Source organism: Motacilla alba, chromosome 14 (assembly GCF_015832195.1).
Source record: "Motacilla alba alba isolate MOTALB_02 chromosome 14, Motacilla_alba_V1.0_pri, whole genome shotgun sequence".
NCBI classification, from domain to species: Eukaryota; Metazoa; Chordata; class Aves; order Passeriformes; family Motacillidae; genus Motacilla; species Motacilla alba.
Window position 1 is genome coordinate 13,912,542 of NC_052029.1, and position 17,130 is coordinate 13,929,671.

At 53.9% G+C, this 17,130-nt stretch overlaps 2 protein-coding genes across 9 annotated transcripts in view; one reads left to right on the forward strand and one right to left on the reverse strand.

Annotated features, from left to right (window-relative positions):
• Positions 1–10,661, forward strand: part of LOC119706756 (myosin phosphatase Rho interacting protein) — a 73,653-nt gene extending 62,992 nt beyond the window's left edge. For 5 of the 8 annotated variants that reach the window (XM_038150766.1, XM_038150767.1, XM_038150768.1 and 2 more), the window contains 8 exons: positions 1,222–1,369; positions 1,979–2,096; positions 3,030–3,189; positions 3,283–3,402; positions 3,866–3,952; positions 4,608–4,770; positions 5,102–5,187; positions 9,517–10,661. In XM_038150766.1, coding sequence (XP_038006694.1) covers positions 1,222–1,369; positions 1,979–2,096; positions 3,030–3,189; positions 3,283–3,402; positions 3,866–3,952; positions 4,608–4,770; positions 5,102–5,187; positions 9,517–9,588 — 954 coding nt within the window. In that variant the 3' untranslated portion in view covers positions 9,589–10,661. Of the gene's footprint in view, positions 1–1,221; positions 1,370–1,978; positions 2,097–3,029; positions 3,190–3,282; positions 3,403–3,865; positions 3,953–4,607; positions 4,771–5,101; positions 5,188–6,272; positions 6,339–9,516 lie in introns of all 8 variants that reach the window. The other 3 variants (XM_038150769.1, XM_038150774.1, XM_038150770.1) reach the window with 2 other exon arrangements.
• Positions 10,662–14,826: 4,165 nt separating this feature from the next.
• On the reverse strand, positions 14,827–16,701 carry PLD6 (phospholipase D family member 6). The gene is made up of 2 exons (XM_038150793.1): positions 16,274–16,701; positions 14,827–16,125 (listed from the first exon to the last, which is right to left on the reverse strand). The coding sequence occupies exons 1-2, from the start codon at positions 16,671–16,673 to the stop codon at positions 15,887–15,889; spliced, it is 639 nt and encodes a 212-aa protein (XP_038006721.1). The 5' UTR covers positions 16,674–16,701; the 3' UTR covers positions 14,827–15,886.
• Between the last annotated feature and the right edge of the window lie 429 nt (positions 16,702–17,130).

The window sequence follows — 17,130 nt, forward strand, 5'->3', positions numbered from 1 at the left end:
CCAAAATTAGAGGTGTTTCAGGAGTTGGACTTGATGATCCTTGTGGATCCCTTCCAACTCAGAATATTCTATGATTCTGGGTGTAATGAAGAATCCTGCAGGGCTGCTCTGTGCCACAGCCAAGTCCAGGCAGGTTCTGGCACTGAGGTAGGAGTCTAACCAAGCAAACAAACAAACAAACAAAGCTGGGAAAGTGAAGAATGCCTTGAGATTAAAAATTAAATGGGAGGGGGGGAAAAAAGCACCAAAGCTGAAAATTGGGAATGAGGATTAGGTGTAGGTAACAGAGCATTAGCCAAGAAGGTGATGCTGAGGGGAGTATGTTAGTGAGGGTCAGTGGTGTTGGACTGTCCTGAGGAACTTTTGTCCCCTTTTGCCACTGGGGGAGTGAATCTGTCCCCCTAAAATTTCCTGTCCCAGAGGTGACAGTTCTCACTTTCCACAGAAAACACTGGTGTTAGTCAACAACTGGGGAGCTCATTTGAAATCAGGGAATAAAGCCAGCCTGTGTCATTAAGGGGAAAAACCGTGTACAGTGCTTGGCACCAAGTTTGTCCCAAGCTGCCTGATGGGGCTCAGCACCTTGTCCCCAGTGTGTGCCCCTTCTTCCCTCGTGGCTTTGCTGGTCCTGTCCGTATCCTGCTGCCGTGTGTCCATCCAGGATCTTGATATGCTTAGGCTGGCAGCTGAGCTGGGAACAGAAGGATCAGGCAGGAATTCAGGACCTCACCCCTGGTGAATCCCAGCTCCCCACATTGCTCCTCCTGTGTCCTGGCCCAAGTTCTTTCCTAGTAATTCAATTAGCAAGTAATTTTCCCTGCAGCATTTGTAGCAATACTTGGTTGGGAATTTAGATCCTGTTGCTGTCACATCATCTTCCTTACACCCAGAGACTGAAAAAAAATACAAACCAGTCATTGAAAAGAGCAGAATGTGCACAGAAGGGTTTTTTTTTGTTGTTTTTTTGGCATATATTTGCATTCCCCAGCTGGCTCTGCCCCTGTGCATCCTTTTCCCTGGAGCTGTCAGGGGTCAAGCGACTGCAGGACAAGCCCTGACCTTTGTGAGGTCCGTCGTGCTCCATGGCTGGGGTAGCAGAAGATCCCTGCTGGACCTGGGGAGCTGAGCTGCTCGCTGGCATGTGGCTCTTGGTGGGCTCCCCACCGCCGTGGCACCTGCCCTGTGCTCCTGGGCCAACCCTTTCCCCTCCTCCCTTCGCAGGCAACATGTGAGAGGGGCTTTGCAGCCATGGAGGAGACGCACCAGAAGAAGATCGAGGACCTGCAGCGGCAGCACCAGCGGGAGCTGGAGAAGCTGCGGGAGGAGAAGGATCGCCTGCTGGCAGAGGAAACGGCTGCCACCATCTCAGGTGCCAGAGGGACCCCGTGGTGGGGCAGGACGGTGGTGATGGGGACACGGGGGTGGTGTTGGCTGCATTGAGGAGCAGAGCAGGGATGGGATGGGGGCTGGGTGAGCTGCACAGGGAGATGGGAAGGGGCTTGTGGGAAAGATGTTTTAGATGGAGGTCCATCTCCTGGTCATCCAGGTTTGGTGCCCATCTCATAGTCCTTCTCCAGGCTTGCTACCCCAGTCTTTGGTTGTTACACAGTCTGATCTGTTTTGCATGCCAACTCCAAAAGGCGTTAGTCATTCCTGTGGTTAAATTATTGCCAATTCCACACTGAGTTAATTCTTCAGTGCCCCAGGGAATGTTGAAACACTGGAGTTCAGGGGCTCTGCATTAGGAGTCCCAAAGTCCAGGAAGCAATGTGTGAAGGGGACAATCATTTGGACTCTGTTAAAAAGCAGGATTTGCAGAAGCCCCCGTGCAGCTGGGGCACAGACTGAAGGGGCTGTGAAGCAGCGGGAGGTTTGCAGGGATGACTTTGGTTTTGTTCCTTTAAGAAATGAACAAAAACTCAAAAACCCAGCCGTGGGTGGAGGGTGCTGGGCGCTAACCCTGTGCTGCCCCTCACAGCCATCGAAGCCATGAAGAACGCGCACCGGGAGGAGCTGGAGCGGGAGCTGGAGAAGTCCCAGCGCTCCCAGATCAGCAGCGTCAACGCCGACATCGAGGCCCTCCGAAGGCAGTACCTGTAAGACCATCGCTGTCCTCTCTCACCATCTGGCAGGGAGATCATGTGTGGGAGACTCATCTCTCCCGTTTGATTCTGGTGATGAGTTTGGGGTTATTTCAGGGGCTTCTTCCCTTGGTCGTGGCCCAGCTGCATCCATCAGAGCCTCCTGGTTGCCCATAATCTTTCAGGCTCCAGGTCAATGTCCCCACATTACCCAAAATAGCTGCTTTATGGTCCCCAGAAGGAGCAGAGGAGCAGGCAGTGCTGCTTTTCACACAGCTGCAGCAGCAGGGTCGTTCAAAAGGTGAGGAGGAAGCTCTGAGCTTTCCATGGCAAGGGCTTTCCTCCCGTGGGAGATGAGCAGGGCTGCCTGCAAGCTTTATCAACCTTGATACGTCTATGTAAGTTGGGGAGGTGTGCAAATACACCTGGTCCCGAGTGCCCAGAGCAAACTTAGAATCCTGGAATGGTTTGGGTTGGAAGGGACTTAAAGCTTCTCTCATTTCAGCCCCTTGCCATGGGCAAGGACACCTTCCACTATCCCAGGTTGCCCCAAGCCCCATCCAGCCTGTCCTTGGATACTTACAGGGATCCAGGGGCAGCCACAGCTTCTCTGGACAACCTGTTCCAGGGCCTCCCCACCCTCACAAGGAAGAACTTGGCATTGGTAGATTCTGGTAGATCTCAGTTCATTTTTTGGAAACCTGGGAAAGTTCTGCCACTTAATCTCTAAGGGAACGCCCTCCTGTCCCCTTTGGTGCCCAAGCATGGCTCTGCCAGGAGAGGGAAGAGTTGACTTGCTCCGGGCTTGAGTTTTTTCCCCAAAGGGAATATGCAATCCTCATCCTCAGTGCTTAGCTCCCTGTTGGGTTGTCCTGGGATGCTGAAGAAAGAATGGGCTTGGGGATGTGTGTGTGTGGAGGGGGCACTACCCCCACGTGTGTTCTGCAGGGAGGAGCTGCAGTCGGTGCAGCGGGAGCTGGAGGTGCTTTCGGAGCAGTATTCCCAGAAGTGTTTGGAGAATGCCCACCTGGCGCAGGCGCTGGAGGCTGAGAGGCAGGCCCTCCGCCAGTGCCAGCGGGAGAACCAGGAGCTCAACGCCCACAACCAGGTCAGGCTCCCTGCCCTGCTGACCGTGGGCTCCGTGCCGAGCTGTGGCCATGCTCCCCCTTCCCACAACGGCTCTCTCTGCTCCTCTCCCCAGGAGCTGAATAACCGCCTGGCTGCGGAGATCACGCGACTGCGGACCCTGCTGACCGGGGAGGGCGGGGGAGAGGCTGCTGGGTCGCCTCTCACGCAGGGCAAGGACGCCTACGAGCTGGAGGTGAGCTCTGCAGAGAGGCACGTGGGTGGGCACAAGTGCTGTGTACCCCAGGAGCGTGTCACAGCCGGGAGGTGTCGCAGCCATCTGTCCCCCAGCTGGCTCTCATGGCTGGTCAGCACTGTTACCATGAGCTGCATCAGGCCAGGAAATTCTGGGGTACTGATCTCCTCACCACGTTGAGCCAGACACTCGCTCTTCCTTCTGCAGCCCCTGCTTGTCCCTGGGATCCAATCCATGCAGAGCAGTGGGGTGTATAGGGAGCACATCAGCACTGCAAGCTTGGGCGAGTTCCCAAGAGAACCAGGAGGAGTTTTCTTGTGAGAAGCAGAAAATGGGTGCACCAGAGGCTTTGTGGTGCAGGCATGGGGCTGAGTCTCCAGGCCCTGGCTTGACTGCTGCTGGGTACAGCAGGTGTCCCACTGTGTCTGCTCGGGTGCAAAGATGCTGTTTTTTGTTCCCGCAGGTCCTGCTGCGGGTGAAAGAATCCGAAATCCAGTACCTGAAGCAGGAGATCAGCTCCCTCAAAGACGAGCTGCAGACAGCACTGAGGGTAATGCCAGGGGTGATTCTGCAAATCCTCTTACTGTGCTCTGCTCCTGAGTGTCTGTGCTTAGATTTCAGCCCATTTACACCTAGATTTGAAACCATATTTAATTTTTTCCCTGAATGTAATTCAATATCCATTTTGGTGTCATCAGTAAAGCACTCCATGTATCAACTTAAGACTTACCCCACAAAGGAGACAGTGTGGGAAAACATCCCCTTCCAGCGTGATTTCCCCATTTACTGTCACATCAGATCAGATTTAAATGGCACAAACAATCAGTGTTACAGATCTGCCCAGCCTCACAGCGGTGGAACTGGTTTGCTCTGGACAAACCAAAGCCATTTCTGGGAATTCTGCTCGAATTCTGTGTCTTGGCTAAAATGAAAAGCCACTAACAGCCCTGTAGCTGAGGGGCTGCACGCACGGGCAGCACTGTGTGCTGGCCCTTGGCTCTCAGCTCTCCGCCTGTCTCCGTTCCCGCAGTCCCGGGTCGCTGTTGGAAGCAGCTCCGAGGGCGTGTGCTGCCCTGGCCAAGCCTCTCTCCCGCTGCCGGCTCATCTTCCGTCGGCATTTGCCAGGCTCCTCTTCAGTGCATCACAAACCCCTCGGCTCCAGCTGTCTGTCTGGCTCCAGCGGGTTGTTCTTGTTCCCTTGCCAGGATAAGAAATACGCCAGCGACAAGTACAAAGACATCTACACGGAGCTGAGCATCGTGAAGGCCAAGGCAGACTGTGATATCAGCAGGTTGAAAGAGCAGCTGAAAGCAGCCACAGAAGCTCAGGGAGAGAAATCCCCTGTGAACACCACTGTATCGGGATATGGTCAGTCCTCCTCCAGCAGCTCTAAGCAGTCCTGGGTGTCCCGAGCTAACATAGGGATCCTGGAGTACAAACCCTTGTGCAGTAACGGGTCTGAGTGTAGGACTTGGCCTTCCAACCCAAAGCTGATGGGCTTTGAAAGCCTTCTGGCATTTTGCATCAGGAAAACCTCGTGATGCGGGGATGCCCAAAAGCCCCCTCTGCCCCTTGGGGCAGCGCTAAGAGTTGGGCTCATCGGGGCACTTTCCTGGGCTGGGAGGGCAGAGCCTCAGCTCTGTCCTTGCAGGAAGGCAGTGGGCACCAGGCTAATCCCACTTCTTTTGCTTCTTCCCAGATATTATGAAATCAAAAAGCAACCCTGATTTCTTGAAGAAAGACAGATCCAGTGTTAGCCGGCAACTAAGGAATATCAGGTCAAAGGTGAGCTCAGATGTCCTGCCCAGTGGGATGGGAATGAGGAATGCCCAGCATTTCTCTTTGATGGGGATCCCAAATGGGAAGAAATGGGCAGGGGAACAAAATTAAGAATTTCCCAGCCACTAGTGCTAGCCTGGATGGTTTTTTAGTGCAAAAGGACTGACTGTGCAGCCAGGCAGGGCCCACTCCCCCACTCCAGACCTTGCTCAGATGGAGGCATGAAGCTGCTCCCTGGTTGGAAAAAAGGCTGACGTTCTCCTTGTTCTTTGGTCTTTCACAGGAGGACTATCCCAGTATCTGCTCCTTCTTTTCAGTTGAAATATAGGTGGAAATGTGCACATCATTCTAGTTTTACTGTTCATCACTGCAAGATTTTTTGTCTTTATGTGTATCAGCAACGTCTGGGTCCTGGGCATATTTAACACACACTTTGCTTGTGTGTTAACGTGGTGCAGATGGCCCTGTGCCTCTGTGGTCCTTCTGTGCTTGCTGTTGATCCCAAAGCCCAGTGATGCTGTGCCAAGCTCTCCTTGGCAGCCAGCTCCATCCTGTGGGACCACAGGGATGAGGAAGGGCAAACAATGCTGATCAGGAGTCAGCATTAACCACAGGGCAGCTGGGAGGAAGCTCAGCATGAGCAAACCTGCTTTGCCTCTCACCTGGTGTCTCTTGCTGATGTTTGAAGTGGTTGGGCCCTTGCAGGGCAGGCAAAATGCTTTGAGCTTGGTGCTCAAACGTGGGGAAACACTCGGAGCTCTGCGAGCAGCAGCTCCTCAGCTCAGGGCATCTGCACTGCACCCAGCGAGCAGAAAGGGACTTCTGCACACTTTGGGGCAGCCCAGACCTGCAGGGCCACTCTGATGCTGGATTTCCCTTCACCACTTCAACTCAGATCACTTTCTGTGTGGTCCCCATGTGTGTTGCTTGGTGGGGCAGGAGAGGAGAAGAAGCAGGGGCCGTGCCAGGGCATCACCACGGGACGGGGGGGCTGGGGCTGCACCAGCGCAAATTCACCTGGGATTTATGAGCTTCTTCCTTTGTTTTTGTTCTTTTTTTGTTTTGTTTTATTTTGCTTTTTCCTTCAACAGTCCGTTATTGAGCAGGTCTCATGGGATAACTGAAATGAACCCGAGTCCAGGTTCCCTGCCACGTAGGTAAACACAGCGGCACCCGGCCAGCGCCACAGCCACCACGGGCGGCCCAACCTCTGCATGCACTGCTCACACCTCCCTGCCAAACTAGAGCCCTCCTTCTCTTAATGACTGACTGACAGGTTTATTCACTGCTAATTCTTCTCCTGGGCAAGGGGAAGGGGAGGGGAGAAGTCAGTGTACCCAAGATCTGTGTGAAATGCAGTCTCTCTGCCTCTTCCCTGGGGGATGTGGCTTTTTGTCTTCCTGCTCTTCCCACCCTCACCAACACAGCTCATCATCACGGAGAGGATTTGGACATGGTGGGGCATGTTTTCCTGTTTACTGTGTTGGGAGCGTGGGACACTGAGTGTGCATGCCTGAATGACTCTGCATGCCTCAGACTAAACTCTAGCACTGTCCAGGTCTCGTAGGAAAACACCTGTTTTGCTGTTAGCCAGGTGCAGGAATAGCCTGGGATGCCTTTAAGTGTATTTCCCATAACAGCCCAGAGCATGGAAAATGGTCTCAGCCACCTCAGCTGCAGAGGGAATGTTCTGGACTGCCCTCATTTCCTTTACCCACAGTTGCTGCTTTTTCAGGTTGATCCATGCCTGAGCAAGAGTCTTCCTTGCCCAGTAACCTTCTCCTCCTGCTCTCCATCCCTGAGCCTCCAAGGCTTCCAAGCTCATCCAGCAAAAGGAGGGAGCTGATAGGAAATGAGGCTGACTCTAATGAGCCAGATAGCTCCATTAACCAGAGTAACAGTGAATTTCCTGGCCCGTGGCAAAGACTGAGGTGGGAGCACCTGCAGAGGCAGGTTAGGAGAGGGGAGCTCCCAGCACGGTGGGTGGAGAGCCTCAGGAAGTCTGTGGAAGATCCCTTTATCACAGATATCATCCTACATTAGTCTCACTTCATCAGGCTCTCCTCATCAGCAACTGAAATGGTTGTGGGACTGCCCGGGGGCTGAATTTGCTGGAATTTGTGCCATCAGGCAGAACAGGCTGATGATTCCTGGTGTCTCTTTCCATCCACTGAGAAATCAGATGCGAGAACTGGAATGCATGAGCTGCTCCCATTTAAAGAGGCCCAAAGTAAACTTCCTTTAGGAAGTGTGTGCTCAGAGACTCATCCCAGGAGACTCTGCTGCCCGTTGGAGAGAGAGCACACAGCGTTTGGAAATTCAATCCAATTTAGTGCTTTCATTTCCATGCTGCCTGGCAAAGCCCTTCTGTGTTTGTGGGCCTGTGGGAGGAAAAACATTTCCAGAAATACAGTAACCATGGGAATCTGCACAGCCTTGGGGCAAGTTTATCATGGAGTCCTGCCTTGATAAATACATGGGAAGGAAAATGCAGCCCAAAAGTCCAACCTGCTGCTGTGGTAGAGCAATCCCACAGCCAAGGAAGGGAAAGGAGAAGGGGAGGTGGCTGCCTGATAGCAGGATCATGGAATCACAGAATGGTTTGGGTTGGAAGGGATGAAAAATCATCCTGTTCCGACCCCCTGCTATGGGCAGGGAACACCTTCCACTGTCCCAGGTTGCTCCAAGCCCCATCCAGTCTGGCCTTGGGCACTTCCAGGGATCCAGGGACAGCCACAGCTTCTCTGGGCACCCTGTGCCAGGGCCTCCCCACCCTCACAGGGAAGAGTTTCTTCCCTATATCCCATCAAACCCTGCCCTCTGGCAGTGGGAGGCCATCCCCTCTTGTCCTGTCCCTGCAGGCTCTCTCCAGAGTCCCTCTCCAGCTCTCCTGGAGCCCCTTTAGGCTCTGAAAGGGGCCCTAAGGTCACCTTGAGCCTTCTCTTCTCCAGGCCAAACAATCCCAGTTCCCTCAGACTTTCCTCCTAGGAGCTGATTTCCATCCCTCCAGTCTGTGCCTTTGAAGGTGCCAGGGCTTGGTCTGTAAGGTGAATAAACAATGTTCCAGCTGCAGCATGAATCCCTTGCAAGTTCCAAGGAGCGGGCTGGCAGGCAGAGCTGTGGGGCTGGGACAGGCAGTGGGGCACAGAGGGGCAGAGTCCTGGCTGTGGGGTTTTTTTTAGGGATGGGAGGTGGCTGTGCCTCCTCATCTACAGGGACAACTCACTACCTAATGCTCTGCTCTCCTCAATCTCTCGTGCCACAGGTTTGGGGCTGCAGGAAGGAGGGTGCTGGCATTAGGCTGGTGCATCCCCTCAGGCTGGTTTCAATTTAAAGCTGTCCTACAGGAGTCAGGCAGTTTGTTCTGGGTTTCTTCCCCTCTCAGCGCTGTGCTGCTGAGTCCCCATGTGTAGCTGATGGATTTTACAGTTCCAAATGCCAGGGGGCTGCTGGCCAGCTGAGAGTTGTGCCTTGAAATCTGGATGCTGCATCTGAATTGGATCAGCCATCAGAGCCAGGCAGACCTGAGCAGCCTTAGGGCTAACCATGGGCTGTCGAGGCATCTTTGGCTTGGGAGAGTCCCAGGGTGGGGTGAGGGAAGGGGTGGGATGGTCGCTGGCAGCACACAGCAGCTTCCAGGGTTTCTTGAGCGAATCCTGCACGGAGTGGAGCCAGGACTGTCCCCATGGGTCCCCGTGGTAGTGGTGGGGGAGGCAGGGAAGGACCAGCCTGCAGGTCCTGCTCAGCATCCTGGGGCTTCAGCACAGCAGATCCCAGCTGGCCTGCCTGGGGCTCCCCCGCTGGAATTGCCCCATCCAGCAGTGCCCTGTGAGCTCTGAGGGTGTCTGGTTTAGGGCAGATTTGGGAGAGAACCTCCAAAGGGGTTCTTCTAGAAAGCAGATTCAAGCAGCCTCTCCCCCAACCAGTTGGGGAAAATATTTCTGCATGCTTCTTCTTGCCCCCCTTGGCTCTCAGAACCTGCCTGTAAGGTGCAGAACTTTTTTCTGGGCTAAACAGACGAGTGGGGATGCGAGCATCATGAAGTCACCCCAGGACAGGGGGTCATTCCCAAGTCAGCTAATCCTGCTTGCAGCATGATGTGCCTCTCATTTGCTTCTGGTTGGTCGCCTGGTTCATTTGCAACCTCACCCTGTCTCAAGGCCCTGCCCGCCAGTAACAGCCCTCCATAACCGTGTGTTCTCTCTCAGCATGTGCCACTAATCCCCGCCCAGGAGCCCATTCCTCGCTGCCACGTCTCTGCCCGAGCACCCGAGCCCCTCTCCCTCCCCGCGCGCCGCCCCCGCCCCAACGCTCTCTGTCTCTTGTCTCTCCCAGAGTCTGAAGGAAGGCCTGACTGTGCAAGAACGCCTGAAGCTTTTTGAATCCAGGGACTTGAAGAAAGACTAGTTCTCCCCGCTCCGCTTGACCACGCGCACCTCCCAGCTTGAGGCAGCACAGCACCAGCACCGTTTGTCTCTCGTTCCTTACGATGTCCTCGCTGTCGTTCGTCCTGACGCCCCGACGGGACCCGGCGCCGCGGTGGCGGTGCCCCCCTCGCCTCCCCGGCTCCTTTCCCTGCTTGTGAGATGCTCCAGAGACTCTGAGAGGGAGAGGAAGGGATCGGAGTGGGGTTTTCCCCCCTCTCTTCGGCGCTTTGTAGGAGAATCCTTTCTTTACTGTAAACCATTACACTAAGTGTCAGTATTAAGGCTCAGCAGCCTGTTAATAAGCTATAGCTCTGTCGGGAAGAGCGAGCAGGGCCTGGGTGGTGTCGGCCAGACCGAGCTCTTACTGCTGTCTAGAGACCCCGTGCTCAGAGCACACCGGGAGCCTGATCTAACCATTGATCTCGACTGCATTACTTGCACCTACAAGGGGGGAAAGCCGGGGGAAGCTGCCGGGGAGCGCGAGTACCTGGAGGTACAACACTGACATCTCGCCGGAGAAGGATGCAAGAAGTGATTCTCCTGCCCCGTGACTGTGCCGTATCCTGAATGTAGGTGCCACCGAAGCCTGGCAAGCTTTGGTGGCTGCCCGGGTGGTTATGGATGGGGAGCTGCAGCTACTGAAGTGCACCATCGAGCCGGCCCCGCCGGCGCGTCCTCGCTCCCGTCTCGCTGGTGGTCGGAGTTGGTGTTCTGGGGGCCGAGCTGTAAGATCACTTTCTTGCCTCTGTTAGATCAAGCCCAGCACTCTCTTTTTTTTTTTTTTTTTTTTCTTTTTTTTTTTTTTTTTGCTGTTACTCCCTTCCTCTCATTGAATCCCGTGTATCCCAGGGTCTGTGCGCATGTGAAACTCCCTTTTCCTAGTCAAAGGAAAGTAGAGTAGAAAGTAGAGCCAATATTGACTGAAAATGCACAGTGCTCAATGCATATAATGCTCCTTTTTTACCAGCTTCTTGAATTCAACTCTTCTTGTCAGCAGGGCAGCTCCTATTTTAATTCTTTAATCTTTTCCTGAAATAAAGATCTCAAAACCAGTATGTGCTTCAGACCTTCTCAGTCCTAATAGCTTCTGTATTTCAAACATGCAGTTTAGCACCCTGAGGCAGACAAATGCGTACAAACCAGGGGATGAGGAGCTGGTAGCACTAGATGGTCACAGCCAGGAGAAGCCTGTGCTGCTTTGCAGGTGTGGAGCTTCATCCCAGGATAAATCTCAGGATGCCACCTGCAAGGTCACCAGGGCTGAAGGAGACTCCGGCACGTCGGCTTCGCAAGCTGCTTGGGTGCTGAGTGACCTCTTCAGGCTGGGATGTGGAAGATATCCTGGCCTTCACCCGGAGCAGAGCGTTCTCTTGTCCTTCAGGCACGCAGCCAAGGTTGAGGCCAGCAGCTCCTGGTGCTTCCCTGCTGGTTTTGGGGCTGGTGGTTGGTACAGGTGCAGCTCTCAGAGCCCCACAGGGCTGGTGAAGCCACCCCCAGTCCTGCCAGGCTGGACCACAGCAGCTGCTGGATCCTGCTTCATCCTCCTGGGAGCAGAATCTTTTTTTTTTTTTCCAGCCACCAGACCCTCAGCAGGACACGGTGTCCCTGAACCACGGTGGGAATCAGGCTCCTGTCCAGCTTGTGTGGCCTTGCCACGGCCAAGTGTCCAGCTTGGCCCCTCACGGCAGGACTTGGCAGCCGGTCCTGCCCAGAGGAGCCCTGCTTGTCCCCAGGCAGGGTGGCAGCACCTTGCAGGGGCAGAGCAGCTCTTCTGCTGGGATGCTCTGTGTGCCTGGGTGTGCGTGGAGGTCCTGGAGGTGGGAGCAGGGTAGGAGAGATGCTCATCCTGTCAGATACAAAGCCTTTCCCTCAGGTGTGTGCGTGTGCAGCCACTGCATCCGAGTTCACCACAGCACTTCCAGGACCTGGGCACTGGAGAGCCTGGGGACCTTCCTGCTGTGACCCACCTGCATCACCCCTCCAGCCACTTCATCCCTGGCTGCTCTGGGTCCATGGTGAGCTCTGATCTCCTGGCAGAGGCCGTGGGAGGCAGCATGGATTTGGGATGCCACGTGGGCCTTGTCATTGTCATCGCTCTTCCCTTGCAGGATGTCCCTGGCTCTAGGAGAACCCTCCTCCTCCTCCTCTTCTCTTTAGACTTAGGGTGGGACTTTGTCCTTTTCAGCCAACCAAGCAGAACATCCTGGTCTCCTTCTTGCCACGTGGACCCTGCCCTTCCTCAGATTCCCCAGCAAGTCCTGCTCATGTGCTCCAGCTTGTAGGAGCAGATGTTTTCCATGGGGGAGTTGGGCTCCTCTGGAAAAATAAATGGAGCATCTTGGTCTGTTGTACACACAGGGCTGAGCAGAGGCCTTGGCATCGTCGGGATCAGCTGCACCCTCTGGGGCAGTGCTTGGGAAGGATGGCTGGGGTGTGTTTAGGGTGGGAGCTGTGAATTCTGGGGGTCACTGAGAGGAAGAGGAGGAAGGAAGGTCCTTTATGCAGCCAAATAAACCCCTGCTGAGGGCCCTGGGCTCACTCTGGTGAGTCTGAGCATCTCTCCAAGGCAAGGGGCGGCACTTTACCTGCCTGTACTGTAAAGAAAAAGAACCTGCAGCACCAATAACCAGCCCCAAAGTGAAATATTCCTGCTGAAGAGCCCAGTACTTGAAAATAAAGGGAGAAGTCCTTTTACTCATAGCCATGATCCTGTTATCCTCCTGCTTCTTCCTGCTCCTTCCTGCTCCAGGCTTCATCTTTTGGGATTTATCAGTGGCTATTTAAATTAGAAGTGTGTGGGCAAGCTGCTGCATTCTGCATCACTCCTCACTGTGGATAGCACCAAAAAGGGAGGTTTAGGAGAACTCAAGTGCAGTGAAGGCACAGGTCTTGGAGCCTTGTTGGCTGCAAGTAATCTTATTTTTCCTGAGTAAAATTTTCCTGCCATTTGCACCATCTCCCCTCAGCCAGACAGAATCCTTCTTTAAATGTCACCTTTTCTTTGCTCATGTATTAAAAAAAGAAGCAAATTGTGTTCATGTGTTTCAAAAATAGAATTGCTGAGCATTGGTGCTGGCTTGCAAACCAGAAAATGCCCTTTTTTTTTTTTGATACCAGAGAAGTGGGCTGCAGTAAAAGTGCTCACATTTTGTCCCTACTCTATTTGATGGCACTTCCACAAGACCTTTGCATATTTGTCCTGGTTTGGATACTCAGTGTGTTGTGGACACTCAAGCACACTCGCTGTGGCTTGCCTTTGCTCTGTATTTTTTTCCCTTTTTTTAGATAAAAAAAAAGCTTTCTTATTCTTCTCTTTTTTAAAAACAAAAGTAATTTAATACCTGTACAGTGTTCCGAGCGTGCAGTGTAAATATTTATTCCTCAGCAGTTTGCAGAGGGTTCTCTTTTGTGCCTGAGTTGTGGGTTTGATTTTTGTTGTAGCACAGAGGCCCCACGAGTGGGTTGGGAGAGGAGGAACGAGTGTAACGTGTCCAACCCACCCCATCTGCCCTGATAAACTGCTTTTTTGGGGTTTGAGCATTGTTAGAAAAACCTTTTCAAACCTTTTCAGCTGATCTACGCCTTTAGCTTTGAAGGTACCTGTCTGAAGATTGCATACAGTCTGTTTGACCACTGTAACCTCCTCTGCTATAAATTTGGGGTATTTTTTTCCAGTCAGAGGACTCAATAATCTTGTGCTTGATAGCAGCATCAATGCTGTGCATGTGCAAACTGTGCCCTGTCACAGAGAGCAGCAACTCCCTGCCAGCCACAGCCCCCCTGCACACACAGCCATCCCACAGCAGCGTGGCCAGGGGCTGTCACTCACTGTGTGGCTGCAAACTCGTGGAACTACAACAAGGAGAGCCAAGGCACTGCTGCAGACACGGGGAAACAACAAGCTCAGTGTGAGGCTGCTGAGGAAACAGGGTGTGGGATTTACTAGAGAAACCCGACACGTTGGTACCAGCTGAACTCACCCAGCTGGCCCTGAACTCATGAATAATGGGTGTAATTAGCATTATTTCCTCCATGCTTTCTTCACCCTGTGTGCAGGACAAGAGTGCTGCTGTTTGTTCTCACCTAGAGAAAGCAAAGCACGTGAAATACTGGAGACTGTGGTAAGTAGGAAGCAGGAATCCTCGGGCTTGGCCCGTGTCCACCTTCCTGGAGTTCTGGGTGACTTGAGAGTTCAAAGAATCACTGGGAAGGATGGAGGTTTGGGGGGAGGGAAGGAAGCTCTGTGAGGGTGGTGTCTGATGTGGCAGTTCAGGTATTCATGGCCAGTCTTCCTCCAGTGGCCTTGGAACAGCTCGGCCTTGGCTCCGTCCAGCAGAACCCGACTGACCCACGGTGGGACTCGGTCTGGGTCACATCTGGCACCGTGCTCAGCCACGTGTGTCTGGGAACAACCCAGGGGACCGAGCCCTGAGGTGAAGGAGTCATTCCCCAGAGCTGTTTCTGTGACGATGTGACAGCAGCACCCTCAGCTCCAGCTGGGCCGTGCCCGAGCAGGGACCCGGGCAGCGCTGGGATGCTGCAGCCTCGGGGCTCTCACACATCATTTTTCTCCCCTGCAAAGGGGAAGGATGTGGGAGGCTCCTGTTTCTCCGTGTGTGTGAGTTCCTGCCTCCCTCCCTTCTCCCTTCCACTCCCAGTTTATTCCAGTGCTTTTTTAAGAGCCACCATTCCTGATGAACTGCTCGCTGTAATAGAAACGTCACCTTTTCTCTCTGTATTTATTCTTACAAACCTTGTGTGACATGCTAGGCTCCCCTGGATGTAGCTGATCATTTTTACTTTGTAAATACAATTACCTAACTTTACATTAACTATATGGTAATAAACTATTTTTGCACCACCCTTTGCATGCCGTGTGTGACAGGTTTGTTTCTAAAAAGAAGGAAGAACGGGGCAGAGGTCAGAGCATGAAAAGGGAGATGGATTTTATAGTCACACTTCACACAGGAAATGCAACAGGCAGCATTTTAACAGCAATGATATATTTTAAGTAGTTTAAATCTAGTGCTGCTGAATGGGATTTATTGGAGAATGGCCTTCCCTACAGGCTTCCACACAGGTAACATCATTTTCTTTTCCCCCATGAAAGCTTTCTCAGAACAGAACAAAATCTAAAATCTGGGGATGTCCATGGATTATAAATATCTTACTAAGGATCTACAGGAATTGGAATGTAAAAGTCAGATGAGGCTGTTGATGTTTTCTGTGAAAATGGTTTATTTAACAGTGCCAATCACAGCACTACTGGTAACAAAAATGGTAACAGAATATAAAAATTCCTTTTCATTTTGAGAGGTATTAAGGCACTTTCTGTTCAGTATAAAACAATTTTTACGTAGACACTATTTCAAGTTTGAAATTCTTAGGTTTACATCATCTTTGTTCCACACTGAGCTGTGGGGACAGAGATGTCACCTCCCTCCCCTGGCTGTCCCCAGGCCGCTGCTGCCAGGCGAGGGCACAGACCATGACACAGCGTCCCAACCCCTGAAAGAACCAGGATTTCCAGAGCCCACCTGAAGTGGCGACCCAGCTCCAGCCGTGTCTGCTCTCCAGATAAGCCCTGATCCCAAAGAATCATTTCTCTCATTTCCTTCCAGACCTCCCTACACTTCCTTGCTGGAAGAGAAGCTGTCATTATCATCTGTGCTCCTGCTTTTACACCAGAGCTCTGCTAACCTTTAACCAAATAAACATGTACACAATCAAAACTTAAAAATTGTTGCTATTTCCCACGAATTTGTTTTTACCAACTTTCAACAATTAATGCCAACAAGAAATGTAACCGAGGCACTTAATCTATAGAAACTCTTAACTCTGCTGTAGCCCTCTGATCTCTCCCTTCCTTACCGGTGCAGAGGAGCCCTTGGGCTACAATTCCATTTGGAATTAGCTACAATTCCATTCCATATCCCGAGCTGGAAAATGTTCCTTTTACCACTGAAACGCGTGCTCAGCACTGTAGGAACACACCTGGTCTGCACCAGGGCACAGCAACGAGCCCGCCCAGAGTCTTAATGCCTATGGGTGCAGCTCTGTCGCTGTCACCCTCACAACCAACAGCTGTGTCATTCCCTCCAGCACGGGAATGACCCACAGCAAGGGAACTGTGGCATTTCAGGGCAGAGAACACTTCGCTTCCCTGGAGACATTTACCAAAGTTACACCCAGATGGACAAAACAATGATGTCTATACAAATTAATAAAATCTGTGGATGTTACCATGCTCCACTAGCCCTATGAGGCAGCTCTACCATTTACTGCCTTTCGGAAAAAAACTTGTAATTGGCAGGATTGTACTCCTCCCAAATCCTTTCAAACTCCTCCTGAAAAGCCTTCACATACTCGGCGTCCTCCACCACCAGCACGTTCTCCCGGTTGCTCTGGATGGCCTGGGTGGTCCAGTTGAGGGAGCCTGTGATGAGCATCCTCCGGTCCACGATGGCGAACTTGTGGTGCATGTACCCGCTGTGCTGGTCGTGGCGCACCTGGATCCCTGCAGAGACACAGACACGGGGGCCGTGAGACACAGCCTGGGGTGGGCTCGGCGCCGTGAGACACAGCCTGGGGTGGGCTCGGCGCCGTGAGACACAGCTCGGGGCGGGCTCGGCCACGGGCCGCGGGTGCGGCTCCATCGCGCTCACCGGCGTGGCGCAGGCGGCCGATCTGGGAGCCGTGCAGCCCCATGTACTGCGCGTCCGTCACCAGGCGGACGCGGACCCCGCGGCGGTGCAGGAGCTGCACGGCTCGGGCGAGCTGCGGGCAGGAGAAGGAGAAGAGGCAGAGGTCGAGCGAGCGGCGGGCGGAGAGGAGGCGGCGCACCAGGCGGCTCAGCGCGGTGTCGCCGCTCGGCAGCGGGCACGGGCAGGGCCGGGCGGGCGCGCCGGGCTCGGCCGCCTCGGCCAGCAGCGCCTCGATGCAGCAGGGCCGCGAGGGGAAGAACAGCACCTCCCGCACGGGCCGGGCCCGCCGCCAGGCCGCCACCGCCAGCGCCACCGCGGTCACCGCCGCCGCCGCCAGCGCCGCGCCCCGCGCCGCCCTCATGGCCCGGCCCGGCCCGCGCAGCCGCGGCGGAGGCGGGAGCGGCCCGCGGGGAGGAGCGGCCGCCGCACGGGGCTGGGCCGGGCTCCGAAATCCCGGCACCGACCCTGCCCCGGGCTCCGAACCCTCCCCCGAACACCGACCCCCTCCCCCGGTACCGGAACCCGGCCAGCGAACCCTTCACACACACCGAGCCCCTGCAGCGATGCTGCGAACATGCAGCACATCCTCGAATCGCTGGGAAGGGATCTCAGAGATCATCCGGTTCCTACTCCATGCCATGGGCAGGGACACCTTCTGCTATTCCTTCCCAATATCCCATCCAACCCCGCCCTCTGGTACTGGGAAGCCATTCCCCCTTGTCCTGTCCCTCCATCCCTTGTCCCCAGACCCTCTCCAGCTCTCCTGGAGCCCCTTTAAGCTCTGGGAGGGGCTCTGAGGCCTCTCTGGATTTTCCCCA